We start from the raw sequence: 23,880 nt of genomic DNA, 5'->3' as shown, positions 1-23,880 counted from the left end.
CTCCGCAGCACTTCCAACTTATGTGTACACATAGCCTTATAGTTTATCTAGCCTGGTCATATTTATCTCTAAGATTGCATTATACTCTCCTTTACCTTCAGCCCCAATATTGACTGGATTTATCAGTCGAGTATATACATCTCCTATACATTTTTGGGTAACTCATTTAAGTCTCTTTATACTACGCTCTTGTACTTTGTCTTTTCCTGACCCTGTTGGTACAGTAATTCTGGTGCCTAAGAGGCTAAACTTCTGTCCTGGGATGCATTCTTAATAAGAGTGATCTCTTGCATCCCATGGATTGGAATAGCTAGTGTCATATGGCCTGCTCTAACTTTATTTTTTTTACCTGAATAATCACATGCCACCTAGTGCTGTACAGTCCGGAGCAGGGGCACTAATTAGGGAAATGGAGTAATCAGCTCGCTGTTCCCTAGTTATAGTTTCCTTATTTAATGTAATATTGGACCTGATCTGTGACTATTTTGTACCTAAATCTGATCCACACACCATTTATTTTATGTATTTGAGCTTTAGATTAATACATAAATAAAAGCCAATTGTTTTATTTTTTTTCACAGATTTCTATATTACCAGCTTTCTGCCAGTGTTAGGAAGCACCAAACATTAGTCCTGGAGCATCCATCCAATTAGTGCGTGTGTAGAGTAAAATCACACTAACAGGTTAGATAAATACTGTATATACACCACTGACAGCTATATGTACTTATATTGAATAGAGACAGAAGAAGAGCCAGTAATACATCTTCTGGGTTCTGTAAAATCACTGCAGGAGCCGACAGGATAGAAGACATGGTTTACATACAGTAAATCCATATAGAATAGGTAGATTATAGATGTCAGTGACAAATACAATTATTACAGTGTGCAAGTTACTGGACATTTATTTTCCCCAAAAAAAATGGCATAGGGTCCCCTATAATAGCCAGCAAAGGCTACACAGACAGCTGTGGGCTGATATTTGTAGCCTAGGAAGGGGCCATGCCTATATGTATATCTATTCTAACTGGTCTGATTTTACTGTACACCACACATGAAATGCCGGTTTTTCTAAGGACAACGGTGCATAAAAATTGGACTATGCGAGTGATGTCCGAGTGCTGTGTGATTTTTCTCAAATCATTGGCAAGTCTTCTAGGAGATACACAGCAAGTGCAATTTCAGCTGAGGAAAAAAAAAAAAAAAAAAAAAGAAAAAAAAAGTTTGTAGAAGAGCTGTAACTCATTGAACAACATTGGTCAGATTGCAAGTGGATTTTTATCGGATTGCACTCGTCCATTTTTCTCATGAGTTTGAGACCTTAAGCCAGGTTCACATTGTGTCGATGGACTACGTTAACACTACTCCCTAATGTGATTGCATTATGCACAGCCCTAGCAGTGATGGACCCTCGAACGATGCAGACCGTGTCCGAGGGTCTGTTGCAGAATGCCAACACATGGCTAACGCATGCTGCTTATAACATGCGTTAGTGATGTGCTACATTGCAGTCTATGGGTGCGTTAGTGACATTAACGCTATGTAACAGATGCACTATGTAATGGATGCGTTAAACACACCCCCCTTGAATGCAGTGTGGACCCAGTCTTAGAGACAATGTCCATGACTTTGGGATTTTTGACTCTGGGCATAACATGTAAGAAAGTTAACAGCTTCTTTTCTTTGCAGATGGAACCATTTTAGCATTATCTATCGTAGTGGGAATTCTTTCCATCACCCTTGCTGCTGGTCTTTTTTGGATTTGGAAATCTCACCCAGGACAATCCCATCCAGTGTTTCACTAGTATAGATGTTGAATATCGAGTTGTAGTACACTTTGAAAAACAGAATTGGGCTGGTTTTGCCTGATGTGTTACACACTTTGAACCCATGCACTGAAATGCACAAGTGATTTTTAGACCCAGAAAACATGCAAAAAGAAAATTCCAAGAATGAATTGTGCTACAGGGCTCTTCATTATAAAAACAGGTGCAGCAGATGCAGTGGGTATTTTGCCCTCTGTAGGGTAGAGGCACATGAGCCAGAGGCATCTACTAGCTTTAGGCACAATTTGTAAGGCTCCTGCATGTTGCCCAGATACACCCTACAGATGTGTTAGATCTGTCTGCTACAGCTGAAAATATACATGTATATGAAAGAAAACTCAGTCAAACTCTGCAGAAATCATGAAACCACCATGTACTTGTATTTTTTTTATTTAACACATTCAGGATTATTGCAGACAAGGGCGCAAAGATTACTAACCTGCAAAAGAAACAGAAAAGTCAGACCATTAGTACTTGAAGAGGTCACATGAACAAGCAGAGAAAGGTTAATGTCAGCTGCTCAGATTGGAATTATTCCTGTGAGATTACCACTGCTCCATATGGGCTGTCTTGCCCAACTTAGGGCGAGTACGGATTGCCCTGCAGATTTTTCCGCACAGATTTGCAGGTAAAGCGACATGCGGTTTTCCTACGATTTGCCAGAGGCTTTCCCCTGCAGTTTGACACCTGGACAATGGAACAAGTGTCAAACCACTGCAGAATCCAAAGATAGATTTCACATGCTGTGGATTTAAAACCGTGGAAAAATCCACAGCATGTGTACTGCAGATTCTAAAACACATTGATTAACATTATACTGTTCATTGTTTGCAGTTCTGCAGCAGATCCACAAAGCAGCGGATACACATACCCTAATGGCCAGAATGAAGTTATAAAACTTTGCAAGTCACTAAGGATAGATAAAGAATATATATTTTCCACACCCACTTCACCCCCAGTTCCTTTTGCTGCATTAATATCAGAATGTCTTCATTTGGAGTACAGGTGATGGCAGTGATGAGTCAGCACAGTACATGTGTAATGGGGAGGAGACAGGAGCTGACCCATCACTGCCATCATCTGTACTTTAAAGTTCTGATTTTAATGCAGCTTTAGAAAGGGGAAAAGGGGTTTGGAGGTTACTTTACACATCACTGAGGTGTCTTCATTAATGTAAAGTTTCATAACTCTTCTGGACATAAGTTGTCTAATCTTGAAGCATGACAAATTTCCTCTTTGCAAAAATTCACAGCCTTCCATGCTGGATTATAAAGTGTTTTTTTGCAACTTTAAGCCTTCTCCCCCATATCAGGGAAAGAGACAGTCATAAGTGACAACTGTACATATAAATTAAGTGCCATTTATAGCTTATACTATGGGTACCAGTGTCCCTCAGACCTACTGCATGTCAAGTCACAGCAGGGCACAGTTTTCTATCACAGGTGTCAGAGCCCAGTGCTGCCATCATTGGGACAGAACACATTTATTCACAAGAATAAAAATGGGCAATATACCTGATATTTCAACTTGATTCTCAATTCCATCACCTAAAACAAAGTAAATTATATTAGTAACTTCTGTACCAAAAGGTTACAAGTTTAAGATAATTACCAAGCTATTGCCAAGACATCTGTACTTTGATATTGGAGAGTCCCCCGCTTGGCACCATCCCAACAAGCCAGCTGCCACAATTGTATTATTCAATGGCTACAGATATGCAGAAAACGATTAATGGAGTTTTATAACTTTCAGGACAATGTTTACTGTATTTGGGGCCAATTATTGCATTACAGTTTGCCTTTTATAGCCTCTATGTGGCATTGTCTATTGCTGGCTGCAGAAGGAGTTAAGGAGAATCAGTCAGCATGCTATTGCAACACTGGCTTTCACAGCTCCTCAGCAGATTTAGGACTTCATCTCATATCAAAGTAGAATGTGCAGGGAAACGCCACATGCAAAAGCAAAACTGTGCAAAATGGTTGACGAAACCCAATTAGAAAAGGGATTATAAACCCAAGAAAAAGGTTGGACAACCCCCTTTTAATATGTCCACATGTGGTATCCATAAAACTCCTGTCCCTCAGACCCACTGCATGTCAAGTCACAGTGGGGCACAGTTTTCATACATGGGTTTCAGAGCCCAGTGCTGCCATCATTGGGACAAAATACACCCCCATTTTTAGAGTAGAATGTTGTATATACCCAGCATGCAGCCTGTAGTCCATGAACCTTCTCATTTGTTGGCAACCTGAAAAAAAAAACAAAAAAAAAACAAAACGCATGAAACATTTAGAAATAGTCAAGTTAGCTTTGCTGTCACTTTCAGCATGTCATGTGGATTTAGCATTACAGCAATGACTTCATACTACTGATCCCCCCCCCCTAAAATTTAGAATGTAGCACTATAACACAACAAGGTATTGTCAAAGACCACCCCTGTCCACCAGTCCCATTAGTGCTTATGGACTGGTCAAATCCCCTTTACAGGGATCTCCTGCAATCCATCAGCCAGCAAGTCTGCAGACATTGCCACCCAGTGTATTCCTTGCTGCCAGAACGGTCAGAAGCTCCAGGAGCCGGACCAATGGAGGCTGCATACAGAGAGAAACCAGATCCCAAGCTTAAATCTCCCTGCTGTCACAGCCTGTCCCTCAGACCCACTGCATTTCAAGACACAGCAGGGCACAGTTTTCATACACAGGTTTCAGAGCCCAGTGCTGCCATCATTGGGACAGGCAATATATGGATTAGTGGACTGTATACCTGGTAAGTGGGATTCATATCTCCATCATCTTTGAGCCTCATTCACCTAGAAAAGGAAAAATATAATTAGTGCACAATAATCAGCAGTATGAGGCTGCAAGAAAGGAGACATCTGTTCACATGATGTTCAAAATATTCTGAAGGAATTAAGGTGAATGCACACAGTGCAGATTGTGCTGCAGATTTTTCTGCGTGGATTTGCAGGTAAAGTGACCTGCGTTTTACTTGCTGATTTGTCTGCAGTTTTCCCCATGTTTTGACACCTGTACAATGGAACAGGTGTCAAACCACTGCGGAATCTGCATAAGTTGACATGCTGCGGATTTAAGACCGCAGCAAATCCGTGCAGAAAAATTCACAGCATGTGCACTGGGGTTTTTAAAATTCACTGATCACTGTACAAACATGTCCCTATGAAACCATGCGAGCACCACCTCCAGAATATGCCTGCCTGAAGCAAGCCAACGAGGGAGAAACTAGGATCTGACTTCCTCCTGTGCAAAGTCTGTTAGGAGGGGGTCCATCTACTAGAGATGGGTCATCCCGTATATACGGTGAAGATTAGTTAGTTAGGTTCCAGCATTGTTGAGATAGGTAGGCTGGGAGGACAGATCAATAGGTTCGACGAGATTAGGATTTTGATTTTGCATATCTCCAAAGGAGGGACTGTTAAGGGGAAAATATATGGCATATGAATATATACAAGAATCAAAAACTACCACTATATGGATGCTTTGCTCAAATATTAGAATCATGTAGCTTTAAGATACTTCTGATTTTCTAAGACTTTTCTGTATTGTATAAACCACCTAGGCTTCATGCAATACTGGGTGGACCAGGCTAGAAGACGATTATTATGTACATAATGATTATGTAGCGATATGGGAACATATGAGATCAATACTAATTTGCTAAGGTAAACAGTAATTGGAAATGCACCCATGATGTAACAGTGAGACACGATTTCTGTTATAAAAACTGTACATCTCGGATTAAAGATAGAGAATCATTTTGACATGATACATTCTCTGTCTTGTGTGTTCTCTTCTCCGTGCACGTATAATCTCTGCCAGAGATCCAATTCGGCCACAGACAATTAAGATGGCGACAAGCATTCTGTGTGCTATATCATGCCCAACTTGGGGTGAGTGCACACAGTGCAGATTTCCCACATGAACAAGCAGAGAAAGGGTTAATGTAAGCTGCTCAGATTGGAATTATTCCTGTGAGATTACCACTGCTCCATATGGGCTGTCTTGCCCAACTTAGGGTGAGTGCACACAGTTCAGATTTCCCTGCAGATTTTTCTGCACAGAGTTGTAGGTAAAACCACAGGTAAAGCGACATGCGGTTTTCCTACGATTTGCCAGCGGCTTTCCCCTGCAGTTTGACACCTGGACAATGGAACAAGTGTCAAACCACTTCAGAATCCACAGAAAGATTTCACATGCTGTGGATTTAAAACCACTGAGAAATCTGCAGCATGTGCACTGCAGATTCTAAAACACATTGATTAGCATTATACTGTTCATTGTTTGCAGTTCTGCAGCAGAGCCACAAAGCAGCGGATACACATACCCTAATGGCCAGAATGAAGTTTTAAAACTTTGCAAGTCAAAGGATATAGAATATATATTTTACACACCCACTTCACCCCCAGTTCCTTTTGCTGCATTATCATAATGTCTTCATTTGGAGTACAGGTGATGGCAGTGATGAGTCAGCACAGTACATGTGTAATGGGGAGGAGACAGGAGCTGACCCATCACTGCCATCATCTGTACTTTAAAGTTCTGATTTTAATGCAGCTTTAGAAAGAGGAAAAAGGGGTTTGGAGGTTACTTTACATATCACTGACGTGTCTTCATTAATGTAAAGTTTCATAACTCTTCATTCTGGACTTAAGTTGTCTAATCTTGAAGCATGACAAATTTCCTCTTGGCAAAAATTCACAGCCTTCCATGCTGGATTATAAAGTGTTTTTTGCAACTTTAAGCCTTCTCCCCCATATCAGGGAAAGAGACAGTCATAAGTGACAACTGTACATATAATTAAGTGCCATTTATAGCTTATACTATGGGTACCAGTGTCCCTCAGACCCACTGCATGTCATGTCACAGCAGGGCACAGTTTTCTATCACAGGTGTCAGAGCCCAGTGCTGCCATCATTGGGACAGAACACATTTATTCACAAGAATAAAAATGGGCAATATACCTGATATTTCAACTTGATTCTCAATTCCATCACCTAAAACAAAGTAAATTATATTAGTAACTTCTGTACCACAAGGTTATAAGTTTAAGATAGTTACCAAGCTATTGCCAAGACATCTGTACTTTGATATTAGAGTCCCCCGCTTGGCAACATCCCCAACAAGCCAGCTGCCACATACATGGTCTGCCAAAATTGTATTATTCAATTGCTACAGATATGCAAAAAACGATTAATGGAGTTTTATAACTTTCAGGACAATGTTTACTGCATTTGGGGCCAATTATTGCATTACAGTTTGCCTTTTATAACCTCTATGTGGTATTGTCTATTGCTGGCTGCAGAAGGAGTTAACGGAGAGTCAGCATGCTATTGCAACACTGGCTTTCACAGCTCCTCAGCAGATTTAGGACTTCATCTCATATCAAAGTTGAATGTGCAGGGAAACGCCACATGCAAAAGCAAAACTGTGCAAAATGGTTGACGAAACCCAATTAGAAAAGGGATTATAAACCCAAGAAAAAGGTTGGACAACCCCCTTTTAATATGTCCACATGTGGTATCCTTAATACTCCTGTCCCTCAGACCCACTGCATGTCAAGTCACAGTGGGGCACGGTTTTCATACATGGGTTTCAGAGCCCAGTGCTGCCATCATTGGGACAAAATACACCCATTTTTAGAGAGTAGAATGTTGTATATACCCAACATGCAGCCTGTAGTCCAGTGAACCTTCTCATTTGTTGGCAACCTGAAAAAAAAATAAAAAATAAATAAAGCATGAAATATTTAGAAATAGTCAAGTTAGCTTTGCTGTCACTTCCAGCATGTCATGTGGATTTAGCATTACAGCAATGATTTCATACCACTACTGATCATTGTACTTACTGTACATTGCTTGAGGAACTGCTAGAGCATGTAAGAGACCATTGTTTTCTCAGGTAGGACTTTGGAGACCACACGATGGCCATTCAGTGCACCCTTTGTATGGCCAAAGAGTTCCATGCAACATCCCAGCTATGGTATTTGTTACCTCCCCTCTATCTCCAACCTACTCTGAAGACAGCTGTCAATCATCAAGGACAGGAGACTGATGGAACACGAGTAGGTGGGAAGGTGCACCAAACTGGCCACACCAAGTGCCTGGACTGGGTAGTTATTTTGTACCAAAACACCCTATAAAGTCTCTTCATAGCTTTAGAAGTGTTAAGGGTGTTCACGATAAATCAGGAGCACACCGCTCCCAGTGTCCTACTGAAGATTTTCAGGTCATGATCTGTGCTTCCAATATGGGAGAAGCACAGTGGGACAGAGGCTGGTTGGACCCAGTACAATTTATAGTAGTGCAACCAGCTGTAAAGCTAAGGACCCACATGTACATCATTGGTCCTTGACCGGGTGACCGGCCGCTCTGGGACTGCAGGGTCGAGCAGTTCACCAAATATCCCTTTATTCTTGAGAACCAACAATTCTCAGTACATGTTAAAGTACAGGTTGTTTCTTTACAAGTAATATTACCCACTTAGGAGCCCTTTTAGCTTCTGTATTGGGCTTGCACTGCCCCTCAGGCCCTCTGCATGTCAGGACAGAGGGGCACAGGTATCCATCAGTGATTCAGAGCCCAGTGCTGGCATCACAGGGACAGTGCACAATGCTCCAGGATCAGTGGTGCAGAATACAACCCCCTTCACTTATCAAGTTATGCACAGAAACTGGGAAACCTGATGATTTCCAGCAGAGTAATGGACATTATTACACAGCCAAGGTCTAAGAAGCCTGGGAAGAGAACATCCTAAAGGAAACACTTACTGGTTACACTGCAGGCATGGGAAGTCCTGGAGATTCTTTACACCCTGCCATGTGGTCCATGGTCCTAGATTAGAGAAAACTCAATTAGAATCATTGGGGAGAGGATGTGGTGTCCTAGATTCCCATACCCAATGCTCATCTGGCAGCAACTCACTGTAGAAACAAACATGCACTCAGCCAGTCTGAGATCTGTAGTTTATTCTTGTCCTTAAAGGGGCTGTCTGGCCTTAGGATACAAGTCTACCGAATTGTTAATCCTCAAAGCATGCACACTTAGGATTTACCATTGCTGGCAGTCATGTGACTGCAAGTATGCAATTTACACATGTCAACTAGACATGTGGCTACACTCAATACAAGGGAATTGAGCAAAGCCAAACACGTTTTGTCTGAATGTGGCCAGAAGTGTGTAAGTTCGATACTTGCAGTCACTTATGGCCACATTCCAACTAAATGTATTTGGCCTTGCTCAATTCCCTTCTGGGCCACATGTCTAGTTGGCATGTGTGCAAATTGCAGCCATTACTCCAGAATCCTGAGCGTGCACTGAGGATCCACAAGTCAGCAGACAGTGACTACAAGCCTGGACAACCCCTTTAACTATCACAGCATAGACCTGGCAGAGCTTAAGGGGATAGGTGGTTTCAAGAGTATACAAGTTATATCCAGCATCACCCCCTCCACTTCACAGTACAGAAGTGCTCAAGGAATAGAGAAGTTATAAGTGCTTCAGCCTCATTTGCATGTTTAATTAAATTTGATTGTTCATTAACAGACTGGAAGCGTAAAGAAACGACGGTCTTTGAGAAACACATGATCATATAGTTTGGGAGGGGAGGGTGACATACTACTGACGGGGTCCCTTTCACAAGGCATTGCAGGCGACTTTCAGTATCTGATTCTATATGCAGAGTGCACCACCTAGAGGCAGCTGTGTGGAGCTACAGTTAAAGGCTCATACACTGCAGGTTACAATTAGCAGGAGGCCAGCCTCTAAGACTAGGGGGATGCAGCAGTGTGGTTAGTGTATTAGCATCCAACGTAGTGCAGGCAACTCATTCTTAAAGGGGCGTCATGTAGGATAGGAGACGACCCCTTTAAGAGCAGGCTGGTGACAGCTCATAAGGAAGCTTACAGCATACCCTTGTAGTATGGTGGACGTACAAGTGAGAAGATGAAACCTCTGCTTGCTTGGACAGAATAGACTTCAGTAAAGTCACTAGACCATGGAGGAGAAACTGCACAAGTCACATTACAGGGAGCAGTAACCCGTGCACAGCCCTCACCTGCAGGACACGGCGTCACCCGCGCTCCAGCATCACGTCTGTCCCTCCTGCTTCCGGCACCGGACCAAAGAGAAACACGTGCTGCAGCCACAGGCATTTATATACGCGGCGGCAGGCCCCCACAGGCTGCCCGTGCTGCTGCCTGTAACGAAAGTGCCGCACAGATGTAGAGGGTTCCGTTAGTTGATGACAAGACTGAGTGATAAAGAGGAAATTATACACGAATAAGGAAAAATAAAGCAGAGAATACACGGAGGATTTAGGTCAGTCTGCTGACAGGCGCCTCCTAAGACAGCCTGTATAGTAATGCTGCAGATGCGGGTAGAGGAGACGTCCATGTGCTGAGACACTGCCCCCTGCAGGCTGATGGTGACTGTGCAACTGCTGCCCTTTTTTAATCACAATTCTGGTCTTTTAATGTTATTTTTTCCTCCTAAAAATTTTAATAATTTCATATTGTAATAGGTTGGACTTGCACGGACTTGAAGATACCAACCTTGTTTATATATATATATATATATGTGTGTGTATTTTAATATTTTGTAACTTGTATAAATATATATGCAACCAAATTAACATTATTATTTATATATAAATGATTAGTTATTATTATTAGATTTTTTTTAATTCAAACCTGCAATTGTTTTATCCGCTTATATATATTTCTATATTATTTCTTTTTACTTGCATGTGTTTGGGGCTAAGAATCATTATTGTGATTCTATTTAATTAAAAATGTTGCATGGTTTGGCTTTTACAAGGCTCTTTGTATTCCTTTTGCATTCAACTTTATTGTTGTCGTCTATGATCCTAAATAGCTTAAGAAAATACAACCAAAGCACCTCTTCCGCAGAACCGTCAGAGCGAGCTCGCTGACGGACTCTCAGTTAACTCATTCTGCAGCCAACTATAGGCAGAGCAACACAGAGGCTGTAGAAGGCCAACGGTGCAAAATTTTGTGCTCAAATACAATTGCAAAACTGATTTTTTTTAGCCCAAAATATAAAGGCAATTAATAAGAATGAAATAATCCAAAAGTCATCCTGCACATGAAATGCTAATTGCAGATCAGATATATTCTGCAGATCTCCAGTTCTCCTGCCTACCACTGGGGGCAGTTTGATCAACTGAGCGCAAGAAAAAAAATGGGTGAGGTGATGTGCCCAAAACAGCCACCAGGTGTCACTGTTGCCCAGCATACACCACTCACTGTGCAGTGTGTGCCGCTTACTCTGTGCTGAGGTCCTGCTGCAGCTGAAGCACCACACATCCTCCATATACCACACTACTGCCTGGGGACCAATATATTCAGGTGCAATATCCTAAAAAATGCTATTAATTAGTTAAAAACTCCTCTATTATTTTGCACTTTATATTTCTGCAAGCTAAATAAAGTAAATATATAATATTAATATTTTTTTTTTTACAGCTCAATGGCAGCTAAACAATAGACAAGGTGCACAAATAGTTTTGGGCACGCTACTTGTCTGAGAATTGCTGTTGCTCAACACATACCATCCTGTACTCCCAGCCATTAAAGGGAAGCCATCATCAAATGGCCATTTTAAAATCAGGTTTTTGTGTAGTAGGTTTTTTTTTTACTTAATTTTCACGCTCTGTATTAATTAAATAGCAAAATGATTAATCTTGCAATTTTTCCCGCTGGCCAATGGGGTAATTTTAAGGCCCTTTTACATTTAGCGATGCACCAGCGATCCGACCAGCGATCCCACCCGGTCAGGATCGCTGGTGCATCGCTAAATGATCGCTAGTGAGCTTTCATACAGAAAGATCTCACAGCGATGCAGCAGCGACGCAGCGCACGATACTTACCATTCACACACAGCGATCCTGCGTCCTCCCGCCCGCCTCCACGCGTCGCTCGTCGTCACAGCAGGAAGTCTCAGCAGGAAGCGCCCGACGAGAAATGGAGCCGGACATTCTCGCGCGATCAGCGATGGACAGCGGGGGAGCCGGTCGCTGGTAAGTATCACACATAGCGATATCGCTAGCAATATCGCTATAACGTCACAAAACCAGTGACGTTTTAGCGATATTGCTAGCGATATCGCTTAGTGTAAAACCCCCTTTAGACTCTTCCAATTAATTCAGGGAGAGTTTTCAGCACTCTCATTATCATCAGAGGCTGATTTACAATGACAGGCAATAGCTTTATATGCGACTGATAATACAGGATAAAAAGTCACAATAGGCCATGTGTCACTGCTCCTCCTCTCTTCACAATGACTTCTGCACCCGCTCATTAGATGCCTCAATATATTAATTCAGGGTGAGGTTTCAGCACTCTCATTATCATCAGAGGCTGATTTACAATGACAGGCAATAGCTTTATATACGACTGATAATACATGATAAAAAGTCAAAATAGGCCATGTGCCATGTTCCTCCTATCTGCACACGCTCATTAGATGCCTCAATACAAAAGATAGGGTCGGAGTTTGTCTACTGCTGCTAATGTACATGTGAGACAGAAATAATGAGTCTAGAATAGCATCAGTGACAGATGTGAAAATGTCAAGATCATTTTTATTTTTAATAATAATGGAAAAAAAAAGCAAAAATATATATATTTTTTAATTTTTTTCTGCACTTTTTGAGTATTCTGAGTTTGCTGATATGCTGCTCGCATATTTCTTTAATGGTTTTTGCATTAGAGATATATTATGTGCCACCGATAGTTTAAGATCCTCGTCTGACCTGGAAAGGAGTTTGAGTAAGACGTGGTGGTGCGCAGATACAAACTGTTTCAAAGGGGTCTTTGTAACTTTCCAGCTAGAAAAAAATATGATAAAGTAAAAATTATACAGTATATCGCCGGGTTAAGTCACTAATCCCAATTATCGACAAGTCAAATGTAATCTATTCTTCCATGGATTCCTTTATTTTAGTTGGTTAATAAAGAGAATCTGTCACCAGATTTCATAGAAACTGCATACATCAGTAAATAGGTCTTTTAGACCTGAAGAGGCTAGTGTACTTACCATTAAAAAAAGACGTATCACGGTAGCTGTATTTATAATCCTTTTTTGGACATGGATTGCAGTCCCTGGAATGTGAACGGCGAGGACGGAGGAGAACCGCGCTGCATTGCGCGTGTCATAAAACATTGTTCACTTTTCACTTTCGACACTCCTGGCTTCATTTCTCGCCCGCTATGATGAAACAATCTGGTAAAGTTAAAAAAAAAAGGTGTTACCCGCCCCAGGGCTTCTGTGTTTTACTGCGACCTGAATATTTGTTGGTACTTGAAAGTAGAGCTGGAAGTAAGTTATATGGAAATGTATTTTATTTTTCACTTCAAGGGTTGAGTTACGGCATTTTTTTTTCTACCGCCTACTCGTGAAAAAGCGATTTAAGTTTTTCGTTTCTTTTTTAGAAAACTTGGGTGGTGACGTGCAAGAAAAGGGGCACTTGATCAGAGATCATTAATTATATTTTTTTTTTTACTGTTGTGTTGCGTCTCTCTGGTGATTTATGACCACATCAAAGTTGAATGTGCAGAGGAAAAAAGCCTCTAAATGCCAAATGGTGCAACATTTTAATGAAATCCAATTGCAATTTTTTTTGCCCCAAATACATGATTTTGGTTAAAAAATAAAAGAACAATTTAGCTCCGAAAGTGGACAATACCTTTAAAGGGCTTACCTGGGACTATTACATTTTTTTCACCATAGGCCAGAGAACTAGTAAGCACCTGCCTACTAGGTAATTGCTAACTACCTGCCTGTTGTGCCCGGCGTCGATCTCTGTTGTCACACACCGTGCCTGTGGCTTTCGTGGACATCTCGTCGACAGAGCAGTGGCTTCTCTTCAGCTCTGCTCTGTTGATGGGGAGTGATTGCTGACGTCATGCTGATTGATAGCCGACTCCCCACTGCCTCACTGTGGGGAGCTGGCTGTCAATTAGCCTGACGTCGGCAGTCACGCCCTGTCAAAAGAAGAAAAGCTGCTATCTTGATGAATCACCGGCAGGAGCGGTCGGTGACTGATCATGGTCAGTACTGGTAAAACAGGCAGGTAATTAGTGTCATGATCCAGGACGGGGTTTCGTTTTGGCCCATCCTGGTCAGACAGGGGTTAATTGTTTCTGCCTCTCTCTGGCAGAGGGCGGCTATTTAATGCTCACTGGAAGTAGGTCCGGTGTCAGTTATACTCCTGCCCTCGGTTGAGTTAGTTGACCTCTTGTGTACGTGTGCCTTGTGCCTGATAACTTGTTGCTTGTTTGGTTTTGATCCGGTTCTGTCCCTGTTATGAGTTCTGCCTGTCCCTCTTGTACCGCACCGCCCTCTCGTCTATGACTCTCTGCTTGTGACTTGACTATTCTCTGCTCGTCCCTTTGGTACCGCACCGCCCTCTCGTGTATGACCTCTGCTTGTCTGACCTGCATTTCCCTCTCCTCTACTACAGTATTCCTGCAGTAGGTACATTACATCATCTGCAGTAGTAGGACGCTAAGCCCCGTCCCCTGCAGTCACATGATCGTAGGTCCTGGTACTCCTTACTATTTTCCGTGCCTCAGGTCCTGTCTGCTTAAACCTTCACTACCGTATTGGGCCCCGTGCTCTCCCACAGTGTGGGTAAGTCACCCTGCTCAGCCGTGGCAGTTGCCGACGCTGACAGGATCCTGACAATTAGCAACAGTCACAGACTGCTCCTGTGGCTTCCGTGGATGTCACGTTGACAGATGTTGATGGGCAGTGGTTGCCAATGCAATGCTAATTGATAGCTGACTCCCTACTGCCTCACTGCCAAGAGTCGGCTGTCAATTAGCATGAAGTTCAGAATCATGCCCTGTCAACAGAAAAAGAAAAGCTGCTTTCTTGACGAGGAGCTGCTGAATCACCAGCAGGTGAGGACGGTGACTAATCAGGGTCGGCACCGGAAAAACAGTCAGGTAATTAGCAACGGTAACAGTGGCTTCCGTGGACGTAAGAGCAGTGGCTTCTCTTCCGCTCTGCCCTGTTGATGCTGAGTGATAGCCGGCTCCCCTCTGCCTCACTGTGGGGAGCTGACTGTCAATTAGCATGACGTTGACAGTCATGGCTTGTCGCTAGAAGAAGAAAACCAGCTGTCTTGACGTGAAACTTCTGAATCGCCGGCAGGAGCAGTCGGCGCCGGCAGAACAGGCAGGTAATTAGCAACTACTTGCCTCTTCCTTTTTAGGCCTGTAAAAAAAATATCCTGGACTCTGTCACTTTCAAGCCCTGTCCCCCCCTGAAGGTACGACATCCCCTTCAAGAGGCATCAGAGCTTTGAAAGTGGCAGAGCGGTACATTGTGTAGTGGCCGCGAATAGTACTGCAAGCTCTCTCCTATAGAAATGAATAGGAGACAGGACATCTAATATATAAAGCTCAAAGTGTGTATGTATGTATGTGTTTATATATGTGTGAATGTGTGTATGTATGTATGTCCGGGATTGGCATCCGCACCGTCGCAGCTACAGCCACAAAATTTGGCACAGTCACACGTCTGGACACCGAGAGCATCCTAAGCTATGTTGTGAGGCGAAATTTTAACCCCGCCCGTTCCAATTCACCAAACAATTTTGCCTCTATCTACATACTGGGGGAAAAAGTGTGTGCGCGTCAAGCCCCGCCCCTCATTATGATGTAATAATGCCCCTATTTGCAGACTGGGGAAACAGTGTGTGCGTATCAAGCCCCGCCTCTCATTATGCTGTCACAATGGTTGCCATGGTGACGCTGATGTCATCATAGGTTGACTATGGGATGGAGGATGTGTGATGGGTATATGGGCACTGGACTATGGGATGGAGGATATGTATGACGGGTATATGGGCACGGGACTATGGGATGGCGGATATGTATATGGGCACGGGACTATGGGATGGAGGATATGTATATGGGCACAGGACTATGGGATGGAGGATATGTATATGGGCACGGGACTATGGGATGGAGGATGTATGATGGGTATATGGGCACTGGACTATGGGATGGAGGATATGTATGATGGGTATATGGGCATGGGACTATGAGATGAAGGATGTGTGATGGGTATATGGGCACTGGACTATGGGATGGCGAATATGTATGATGGGTATATGGGCATGGGACTATGGGATGGAGAATATGTATGATGGGTATATGGGCACGGGACTATGGGATGGAGGATATGTATGATGGGTATATGGGCATGGGACTATGAGATGGAGAATATGTATGATGGGTATATGGGCATGGGACTATGGGATGGAGGATATGTGATGGGTATATGGGTATGGGACTATGGGATGGAGGATGTGTATGATGGGTATATGGGTACGGGACTATGGGATGGTGGATAATTATAATTTGCTATAACTAACCACAGTTAGTTACTATGCCCAGGCAGCGCCGGGCTCTTCATCTAGTATATATATATATTATTTGTACACATATTTTGCCTCAACCTCATTTACTGAATTCACAAAGGGAACGTAATTGTCCCAGTTAGTGCAGGATGTATTGGTACATGTGATGTGTATGTGGACATATATGTGTGATGTGTGGCTAATAATTACTGTAGCTCCATAGCAGTACCCGCGCAATACCACCCATCTGGTATAAATAAAGAACAAAGGAAATCCAACTATAAGAAATAAGGGATTTATTTGGTTTCCATTTCAATGGAATTTCATAAACAAAAGAAAAAAAAACTTATCAGACTATTTGTCATAGAAAATAGTAACACAAATAAGTTCTGTAGGAAATGTTGGAGGATAGGAAGATCGCAGGGCTGGAAAATCCATGTACATATGAGAAGAAAAACAGTAATACCATAAATAAGCAGCTTACAGGACATCATGTGATTCATTGTATGAAACAGAGGAAATTTCATAGACATTTTAAGAAGTTTTTTTAAAAAAATTGTGATGGGAAATCCCAAGTAAAGTCAAATTAAATTAAAGTGTTAATTTTATCTTCACAGATGGTGCTAGCAAATTACAGGCACTTTTGCAATTTAATGCTTCTTAAAATATGCAGCCCTTCTCGAGATATTAACCTTTTTTACTTTTGTTTATTGCTCATTTCCTGGGAGACCGATCACCGCTGTTGTCTAGCTTTTAACCCCTTAAGGACCAAGCCACTTTGTGTTGTTATAACTCTGGAACGCTTCAACGGATCCTGCTGATTCTGAGAATGTTTTTTCGTGACATATTGTACTTCATGTTAGTGGTAAAATTTCTTCGATATGACTTGCGTTTATTTGTGAAAAAAAAGGAAATATGGCGAAAATTTTGAAAATTTTTCAATTTCCAAACGTTTAATTTTTAGTACTCTTAAATCAGAGAGTGGTGTCAAACAAAATAGTTAATACATAACATTTCCCACATGTCTCCTTTACATCAGTACAATTTTGGAATCATAATTTTTTTGGTTAGGAAATTATAAGGGTTAAAAGTTGACCAGCGATTTCTCATTTTTCCAACAAAATTTACAAAACCATTTTTTTTAGAGACCACCTCACATTTGAAGTGAGTTTGGGGGTTCAATATAACAGAAAATACCCAAAAGTGACACCATTCTAAAAACTGCACCCCTCAAGGTGTTTAAAATCACATTCAAGAAGTTTATTAACCCTTTAGGTACTTCACAATAATTGAAGCAATGAGGAAGGAAAAAATGAACATTTAACTTTTTTCTTCAAAATTTTTTCTTTGGACACAATTTTTTTTATTTTGTCAAGGGTTTCAGGAGAAAATGAGCCACAATATTTGATGTGCAATTTCTCCTGAGAACACCAATACCCCATGTGTGGATGAAGACCAATGTTTAGGCGCACGGCAGTGCTCAGAAGGGAAGGAGCATCATTTGAGATTTTGAATGTCAAATTGGCTGGAATCGAGAGCGGACGCCATGTCTTGTTTGGAGAGCCCCTGATGTACCTAAACAGTGGAACCCCCCCCATAAGTGACCCCATTTTGGAAACTAGACCCCCCAAGGAACTTATCTAGATGTGTGGTGAGAGCTCTGAATCCCCAAGGGCTTCACAGAAGTTTATAACATAGAGCCGTAAAATTAAAAAATCATATTTTTCCCACAAAAATGATCTTTTCATCCCCAATTTTTATTTTCCCAAGTGTAACAGGACCCCAAAAGTTATTGTGCAACCACTGCTACCACATATGTGGGGGTAAACCACTGTGTGGGTGCATGGCAGAGCTCGGAAGGGAAGGAGCACAGTTTTACTTTTTCAACGCAAAATTGACTGGAATTGAGATCGGACGCCATGTCGCGTTTGGAGAGTCCCTGATGTGCCTAAACAGTGATCCATTTTGGAAACTAGACCCCCCAAGGAACTTATCTAGATGTGTGGTGAGCACTTTGATCCCCCAAGTGCTTCACAGACGTTTACAACGTAGAGCAGTGAAAATAAAAAAAATCATGTTTTTTTTCCACAAAAATGATCTTTTTCTCACAAGGGTAAAAGGAAAAATAGGACCCCAACAGTTGTTGTGCAATTTGTCCTGAGTACGCTGATACCCCATATGTGGGGTGGAACCACTGTTTGGGCACATGGCAGAGCTTGGAAGGGAGGAGCGCCGTTTTGGAATGCAGACTTTGATGGAATGGTCTGCGGGTGTCATGTTGCATTTGCAGAGCCCCTGATGTGCCTAAACAGTAGAAACCCCCCACATGTGACCCAATTTTGGAAACTAGACCCCCCAAAGAGCTTATCTATGACAGCTGTCGTGTTTACACGCAGTGGTAGTTTAAAAGCATGACGGGCATAGCCCGTCATGATGTGGGAACTGACATCCTGCCATGACGGGCTATGCCCGGCGTCAATGGATGTTAAGGGGTTAAGCACTGTACTAAAGCTTGTCTGGAATGGTAGTAACAGCGAGGTCCAGCGATCCGGGTCAGCTGCGAAACTGTGCTGTAAGTCTCAAAAGGAAAGAACTTGTACGCACTGCCGCATGTTCTGCTAGCTAGCAGCGGTGGTCAGTCTCCAAGCCAACGAGCCACAAAAAATAGAAAAATATTTCAAGAACAGCTGAAAATTTTCATAACCTGTAATGGCAAAAAGGCTTGGACTTACAATACGAGTTCCATCCACAAATCTGAACTTTGGGAACACACCCTTAAAATTGGACCTTTGTGACATGATTTCGGGGGGTGCAGGGAAAAACTGATAAGTAGTTCCCTGTTCACCTCCCTAGAGACTGTATGTGTATAGGGGTCAATATAAGTATAATTTGTTTATAGCAGCCGATACCATTGAGGAAAAACAAACAAAAAATCCTTCCCAGTCCCTTGCTATAGGTCGTAAAATCGCTTCGTAAGCACCAAATTTGATCTCGTTCACAGTGGAAAGTTTGAACATTGATTTGGAATAACTAATTGTCTGACTTTTGACCTTTTTATTCTTTTAATAATTTATATACAGATATTTTAAAAATAATTAAACTCCAGAGCTGCACTCACTATTCTGCTGGTGCAGTCACTGTGTACATACATTACTGATCTTGAGTTCCATCCTGCATTATACGCCAGAGCTGCACTCACTATTCTGCTGGTGAAGTCACTGTGTATATACTTTATACACTGTTCAAAAAATAAATGCAACACTCAAACAACACAATGTAACTCCAAGTCAATCACACTTCTATGGAATCAAGCTGTCCAGTTATGAAGCAACACTGATCGTGAATCAATTTCTCCTGCTGTTGTGCAAAAGGAACAGGCAACAGGTAGAAGTTACAGGCAATTAGCAAGACACCCCATATAAAGGAGTGGTTCTGCAGGGGGTGACCACAGACCATTTCTCTGTTTTCATCCTTTTTGGCAGTTTTGGTCACTTTTGCATTCTGTCATTTCTCTCACCCATAGAGGTACTGTACAGTAGCATGATGTGGTGTCTACAACCCACAGAAGTTGCTCAGGTAGTGCAGCTCATCCAGGAAGGCACATCAGTGCGAGCTGTGGCAAGAAGGGTAGCGGTGTCTGTCAGCACAGTGTCTAGAGCATGGAGCAGATATCAAGAGACAGACCAGTACACCAGGAGACATGGAGGGGGGCTGTAGGAGGTCAACAACCCAGCAGCAGGACTACTACTGCCTCCTTTGTGGAGGAACAGACCCAGAGCTCTGCAAAATGACCTCCAGCAGGCCACTAACATCCATGTGTCTCCTCAAACGGTAACTAACAGACTCCATGAGGGTGGTATGAATGTCCTCAACACCTTGCAGGGCGATTGGCATTTGCCAGAGAATATCAAGACTGGCAGATTCGACATTGGTGCCCTGTGCTCTTCACGGATGAGAGCAGGTTCACACTGAGCACATGTGACAAGAAGTGACAGAGTCTGGAGATGCTGTGGAGATGGTTTCGCTGCCTGTAACATCCTCCAACATGACCAGTTTGGCAGTGGGTCAGTAATGGTGTGGTGGAGGGGGGACATTTCTTTGGAGGGTCGCACAGCCCTCCATGTGCTCGCCAGAGGTATTCTGATTGCCATTAGGTACTGGGATGAGATCCTTAGGCCCACTGTCAGACCATTTGCAGGTGCACTGGGCCCTGAGTCCTTCTGATGCATGACAATGCTAGGCCTCATGTGGCTGAAGTGTGTCAGCAGTTCCTGCATGATGAAGGCATTGATGCTAGGGACTCACCTGCTCTTTCCCCAGACCTACGGTAAATCCAATTGAGCACATCTAGGACATTATGTCTTGCTCCATCCACCAACGTCACGTTGCACTACAGACTGTCCAGGAGTTGACTGATGCTTTAATCCAGGTCTGGGAGGAGATCCCTCAGGAGTACATCCGCCAACTCATCAGGAGCATGCCCAGGCATTGTAGGGAGGTCATATAGGCACGTGGAGGCCACACACACTACTGAGCATCATTTCCTTATATTGAGGCATTTCCACTGAAGTTGGCTCAGCCTGTAAATTGATTTTTCCACTTTGATTATTATTATCATTCCAAATCCAGACCTTCATGGGATATTAATTTTGATTTATATTAATCATTGTAATGTTTTATTGTTCTTAACACATTCCACTATGTAATGAATAAAGATATGCAACTGGAATATTTAATTCAATGATATCTGGGATGTGGTATTTTAGTGTTCCCTTTATTTTTTTGAGCAGTGTATTACTTATCCTGTACTGATTGTGAGTTACATCCTGTATTATACTCCAGAGCTGTACTCAGTATTCTGCTGGTGGAGTCATTGGTTGTATGAGTTACATAGTTATGCTGTATTCATCCCAAGTTACAGCCTATATTAAAAGGAGTTGTCCGGGACTTTAATATTGATGAATTATCCTTAGGATAGGTCATCAATGTCTGATCGGTGGGAGTGTGACAACTGGCACAAGTCCTGATCAGCTGATCCCGGTATCGGCGGCAGCTGGAACAGCTCAGTTACGGAGTTGCACAGCTCCGTTGACGGAAAAGTGGCCGCAGCTGGGTATTACACATCCACCCAATATTGATGTGAATAGTTGGCGGCTGCAGACAGAATACAGTTGACAGATCTGTGCTGTGTAGCTTCGCAACTGAGTGGTTCTGGGCCCTGCCGACACTGGGATCAGCTGCTTGTCGGGGGTAACGAGTGTCGCTCCCCCTTTGATCAGACATTGATGACCTATCCTAAGGATAAGCCATCAATGTTAAAGTTCCGGGACAACCCCTTTAAGCTTCACCAGAAGAATAATGAGTGCAGCTCCGAAGTACCGAAGTAATACTAATCTCGCTCTGATCACAACTTACAGCTTGTATTATGCTTAGGCAGTAGCTGGTACAGGCTTTTGACCAATATCTAAGCTCCTATACAGTTAGGAGCCCAGCGTACTCTGTGCACCGCCAGACGGTGCCACAACATGACATCTTTCCTTTTAGGGGCACTCTCTCTGTAATCTGTCTGATCGAACCAGAATATAGCAGAAACTAAAGACTCTGAATGTCCCTGTATAAAATTGGAGGCTGTGCAGAGGCACAATATGGCCATACAGCGGTTGTATGAGGCTGCAATACACTTGTGTCAATGGGCCTGTAATATTTTATGGTGGAAAATGTGGTCAAAATGTCATCTGAAAATCGCTCAAGAACCACAAGAAAAGATGAGAAAACATGGCGTGCGGTGTATTATAAGACAGTGAGATAATTAAGGATGAATACAAGGTGAAGGGGCAGCAGGCGCCCTTACCAACCAATTAGCATTCAGCTCTTAGTGTATGTGCACACGGTGCAGATTGTCCGGTGGATTTTTCTGTGCGGATTTGGCTACATCCACAGGTAAAATGACCTGCATTGTACCTGCGGATTTAACTGCAGATTTTGTGCAGAATTTGTGCGGCTTTCCCCCGCGTTTTGACACCTGCGGATTTCTATAATGGAGCAGGTGTCAAACCGCTGTGGATTTCGCACAAAGAATTGACATGCTGCGGATTTCAATCTGCAGCTAATCCATGAGGATAAATCCACAGCATGTGCACAGCGTTTTTCAAATTTCATTGACTTACTGACATTACTGTACAAAGCAGCAGAATCTGCTGTGGATCCGCAGTAGAATCCACAACGTGTGCACATACCCTTACATTTCAGAGGCCCTACAGAAAATGAAAGCAGCAATCTGATTGCTAGCTAAGGGCAACAAGTCAGCTTTTTTTTGCCCTGTATAATTTTTTTTTAAAATATGACATTTTTGGGTTGTATTTGTGTCGTTTTTTCCAATATTATGTAAATTGGGGCTCTACAGCGTATCCTGAATGGAGCAAATGTGTGCATGTGCTTCCTCCACTCCATTGTCTATGGGACTGATGGTAATAGCTGAGCATCATACTCTGCTTTCCCATAAACAATGAATGGAGTAAAGGCCGAGCATGGGCAACTCCGCTCAATTAATTGTCTATGGGACTGATGGTAATAGCTGAGCACCATACTCTGATTTCCCATAGACAATGAATGGAGTAAAGGCCAAACATGCGCACCTCCGCTCCACTAATTGTCTATGGGACTGATAGAAATAGCTGAGTACCATACTCTTCTGTCCCATAGACAATGAAAGAAATAAAGCCCGAACATGCTCACGTCCTCTCCATTAATTGTCTATGGGACTGTTGGTAATAGCTAAGTGCCATACTCTGCTTTCCCATAGACAATGAAAGGAGTAAAGGCCGAGCATGCGCACCTCTGCTCCATTTATTGCAAATATGACTGTTGGTAATAGCTGAGCACCATACTCTGCTGTCCCTTAGACAATGAATGGAGTAAAGGCTGAACATGCTCACATCCTCTCCATTTATTGTCTATGGGACTGATGGTAATAGCTGAGCGCCATACTCTGCTTTTCCATAGACAATGAATAAAGTAAAGGCCGAGCATGGGCACCTCCACTCTACTAATTGTCTATAGGACTGATAGAAATAGCTGAGTACCATACTCTGCTTTCCTATAGACAATGAATGGAATAAAGGTCGAGCACGCGCACGTCCTCTCCATTAATTGTCTATGGGACTGATGGTAATAGCTGAGCACCATACTCTGCTGTCCTATAGACAATGAATGGAATAAAGGCTGAGTATGCGCACGTCCTTTCCATTGTCTATGGGACTGATGGTAATAGCTGAGTGTCATACTTTGCTTTCCAATAGACAATGAATGGAGTAAAGGCTGAGCATGGGCACCTCCGCTCCATTCATTGTCTATGGGAGTGATGGTAGTAGCTGAGTGTCAACTTCTGCTGTCCCATAGACAGTGAATGGAGCGGAGGCCGAACATGCGCACCTCAAGTCAGTTCAGGACAAAGCTCCAGAGACCCATTCTCAGGATCACCTAAAGGTTGGACCCCCAGCAATCAGCAGAGTATCCTCTATCCAAAGAATAGGGGATTGCTTGAATTTTTTTTTTTTTTTTAAACTTTTTAATAGTGACATCAGATCAGCACTTCATTTTAAAGGGGTTGTCCATTTAAAACAAGTTGTCACCTATTTCCACAGGTGATA

The 23,880-nt window shown here is 42.7% G+C and overlaps 1 protein-coding gene and 6 non-coding genes across 13 annotated transcripts in view; 1 reads left to right on the top strand and 6 right to left on the bottom strand.

The window, feature by feature from the left end:
- The window catches only part of LOC141085536 (testicular acid phosphatase homolog), a 65,011-nt gene extending 59,402 nt beyond the window's left edge, over nt 1–5,609 (top strand). For all 7 annotated transcript variants that reach the window (XM_073570971.1, XM_073570973.1, XM_073570972.1 and 4 more), the window contains one exon: nt 1,690–5,609. In XM_073570971.1, the coding sequence (XP_073427072.1) occupies nt 1,690–1,805 (116 nt within the window). In that variant the 3' untranslated portion in view covers nt 1,806–5,609. The remainder of the gene's footprint in view (nt 1–1,689) is intronic.
- Nucleotides 3,212–3,302, bottom strand: LOC141085696 (small nucleolar RNA SNORD88). The gene has a single exon (XR_012231374.1). It is a non-coding gene; the product is annotated as a small nucleolar RNA SNORD88 (small nucleolar RNA).
- On the bottom strand, nt 3,900–3,990 carry LOC141085691 (small nucleolar RNA SNORD88). The gene has a single exon (XR_012231370.1). It is a non-coding gene; the product is annotated as a small nucleolar RNA SNORD88 (small nucleolar RNA).
- LOC141085690 (small nucleolar RNA SNORD88) lies at nt 4,471–4,561 on the bottom strand. The gene has a single exon (XR_012231369.1). It is a non-coding gene; the product is annotated as a small nucleolar RNA SNORD88 (small nucleolar RNA).
- Nucleotides 5,610–6,675: 1,066 nt separating the features above from the next.
- LOC141085694 (small nucleolar RNA SNORD88) lies at nt 6,676–6,766 on the bottom strand. The gene has a single exon (XR_012231373.1). It is a non-coding gene; the product is annotated as a small nucleolar RNA SNORD88 (small nucleolar RNA).
- Nucleotides 6,767–7,375: 609 nt separating this feature from the next.
- LOC141085693 (small nucleolar RNA SNORD88) lies at nt 7,376–7,466 on the bottom strand. The gene has a single exon (XR_012231372.1). It is a non-coding gene; the product is annotated as a small nucleolar RNA SNORD88 (small nucleolar RNA).
- Nucleotides 7,467–8,357: 891 nt separating this feature from the next.
- Nucleotides 8,358–8,445, bottom strand: LOC141085692 (small nucleolar RNA SNORD88). Its single transcript, XR_012231371.1, has one exon. It is a non-coding gene; the product is annotated as a small nucleolar RNA SNORD88 (small nucleolar RNA).
- Between the last annotated feature and the right edge of the window lie 15,435 nt (nt 8,446–23,880).

The sequence above is a fragment of the Dendrobates tinctorius genome, unplaced genomic scaffold (genome assembly GCF_039654945.1).
Source record: "Dendrobates tinctorius isolate UK_male_01 unplaced genomic scaffold, ASM3965494v1 ptg000028l, whole genome shotgun sequence".
NCBI classification, from domain to species: Eukaryota; Metazoa; Chordata; class Amphibia; order Anura; family Dendrobatidae; genus Dendrobates; species Dendrobates tinctorius.
Note: the sequence above shows the minus strand (reverse complement) of the source record. Positions and strands in the feature narration are given on the sequence as shown.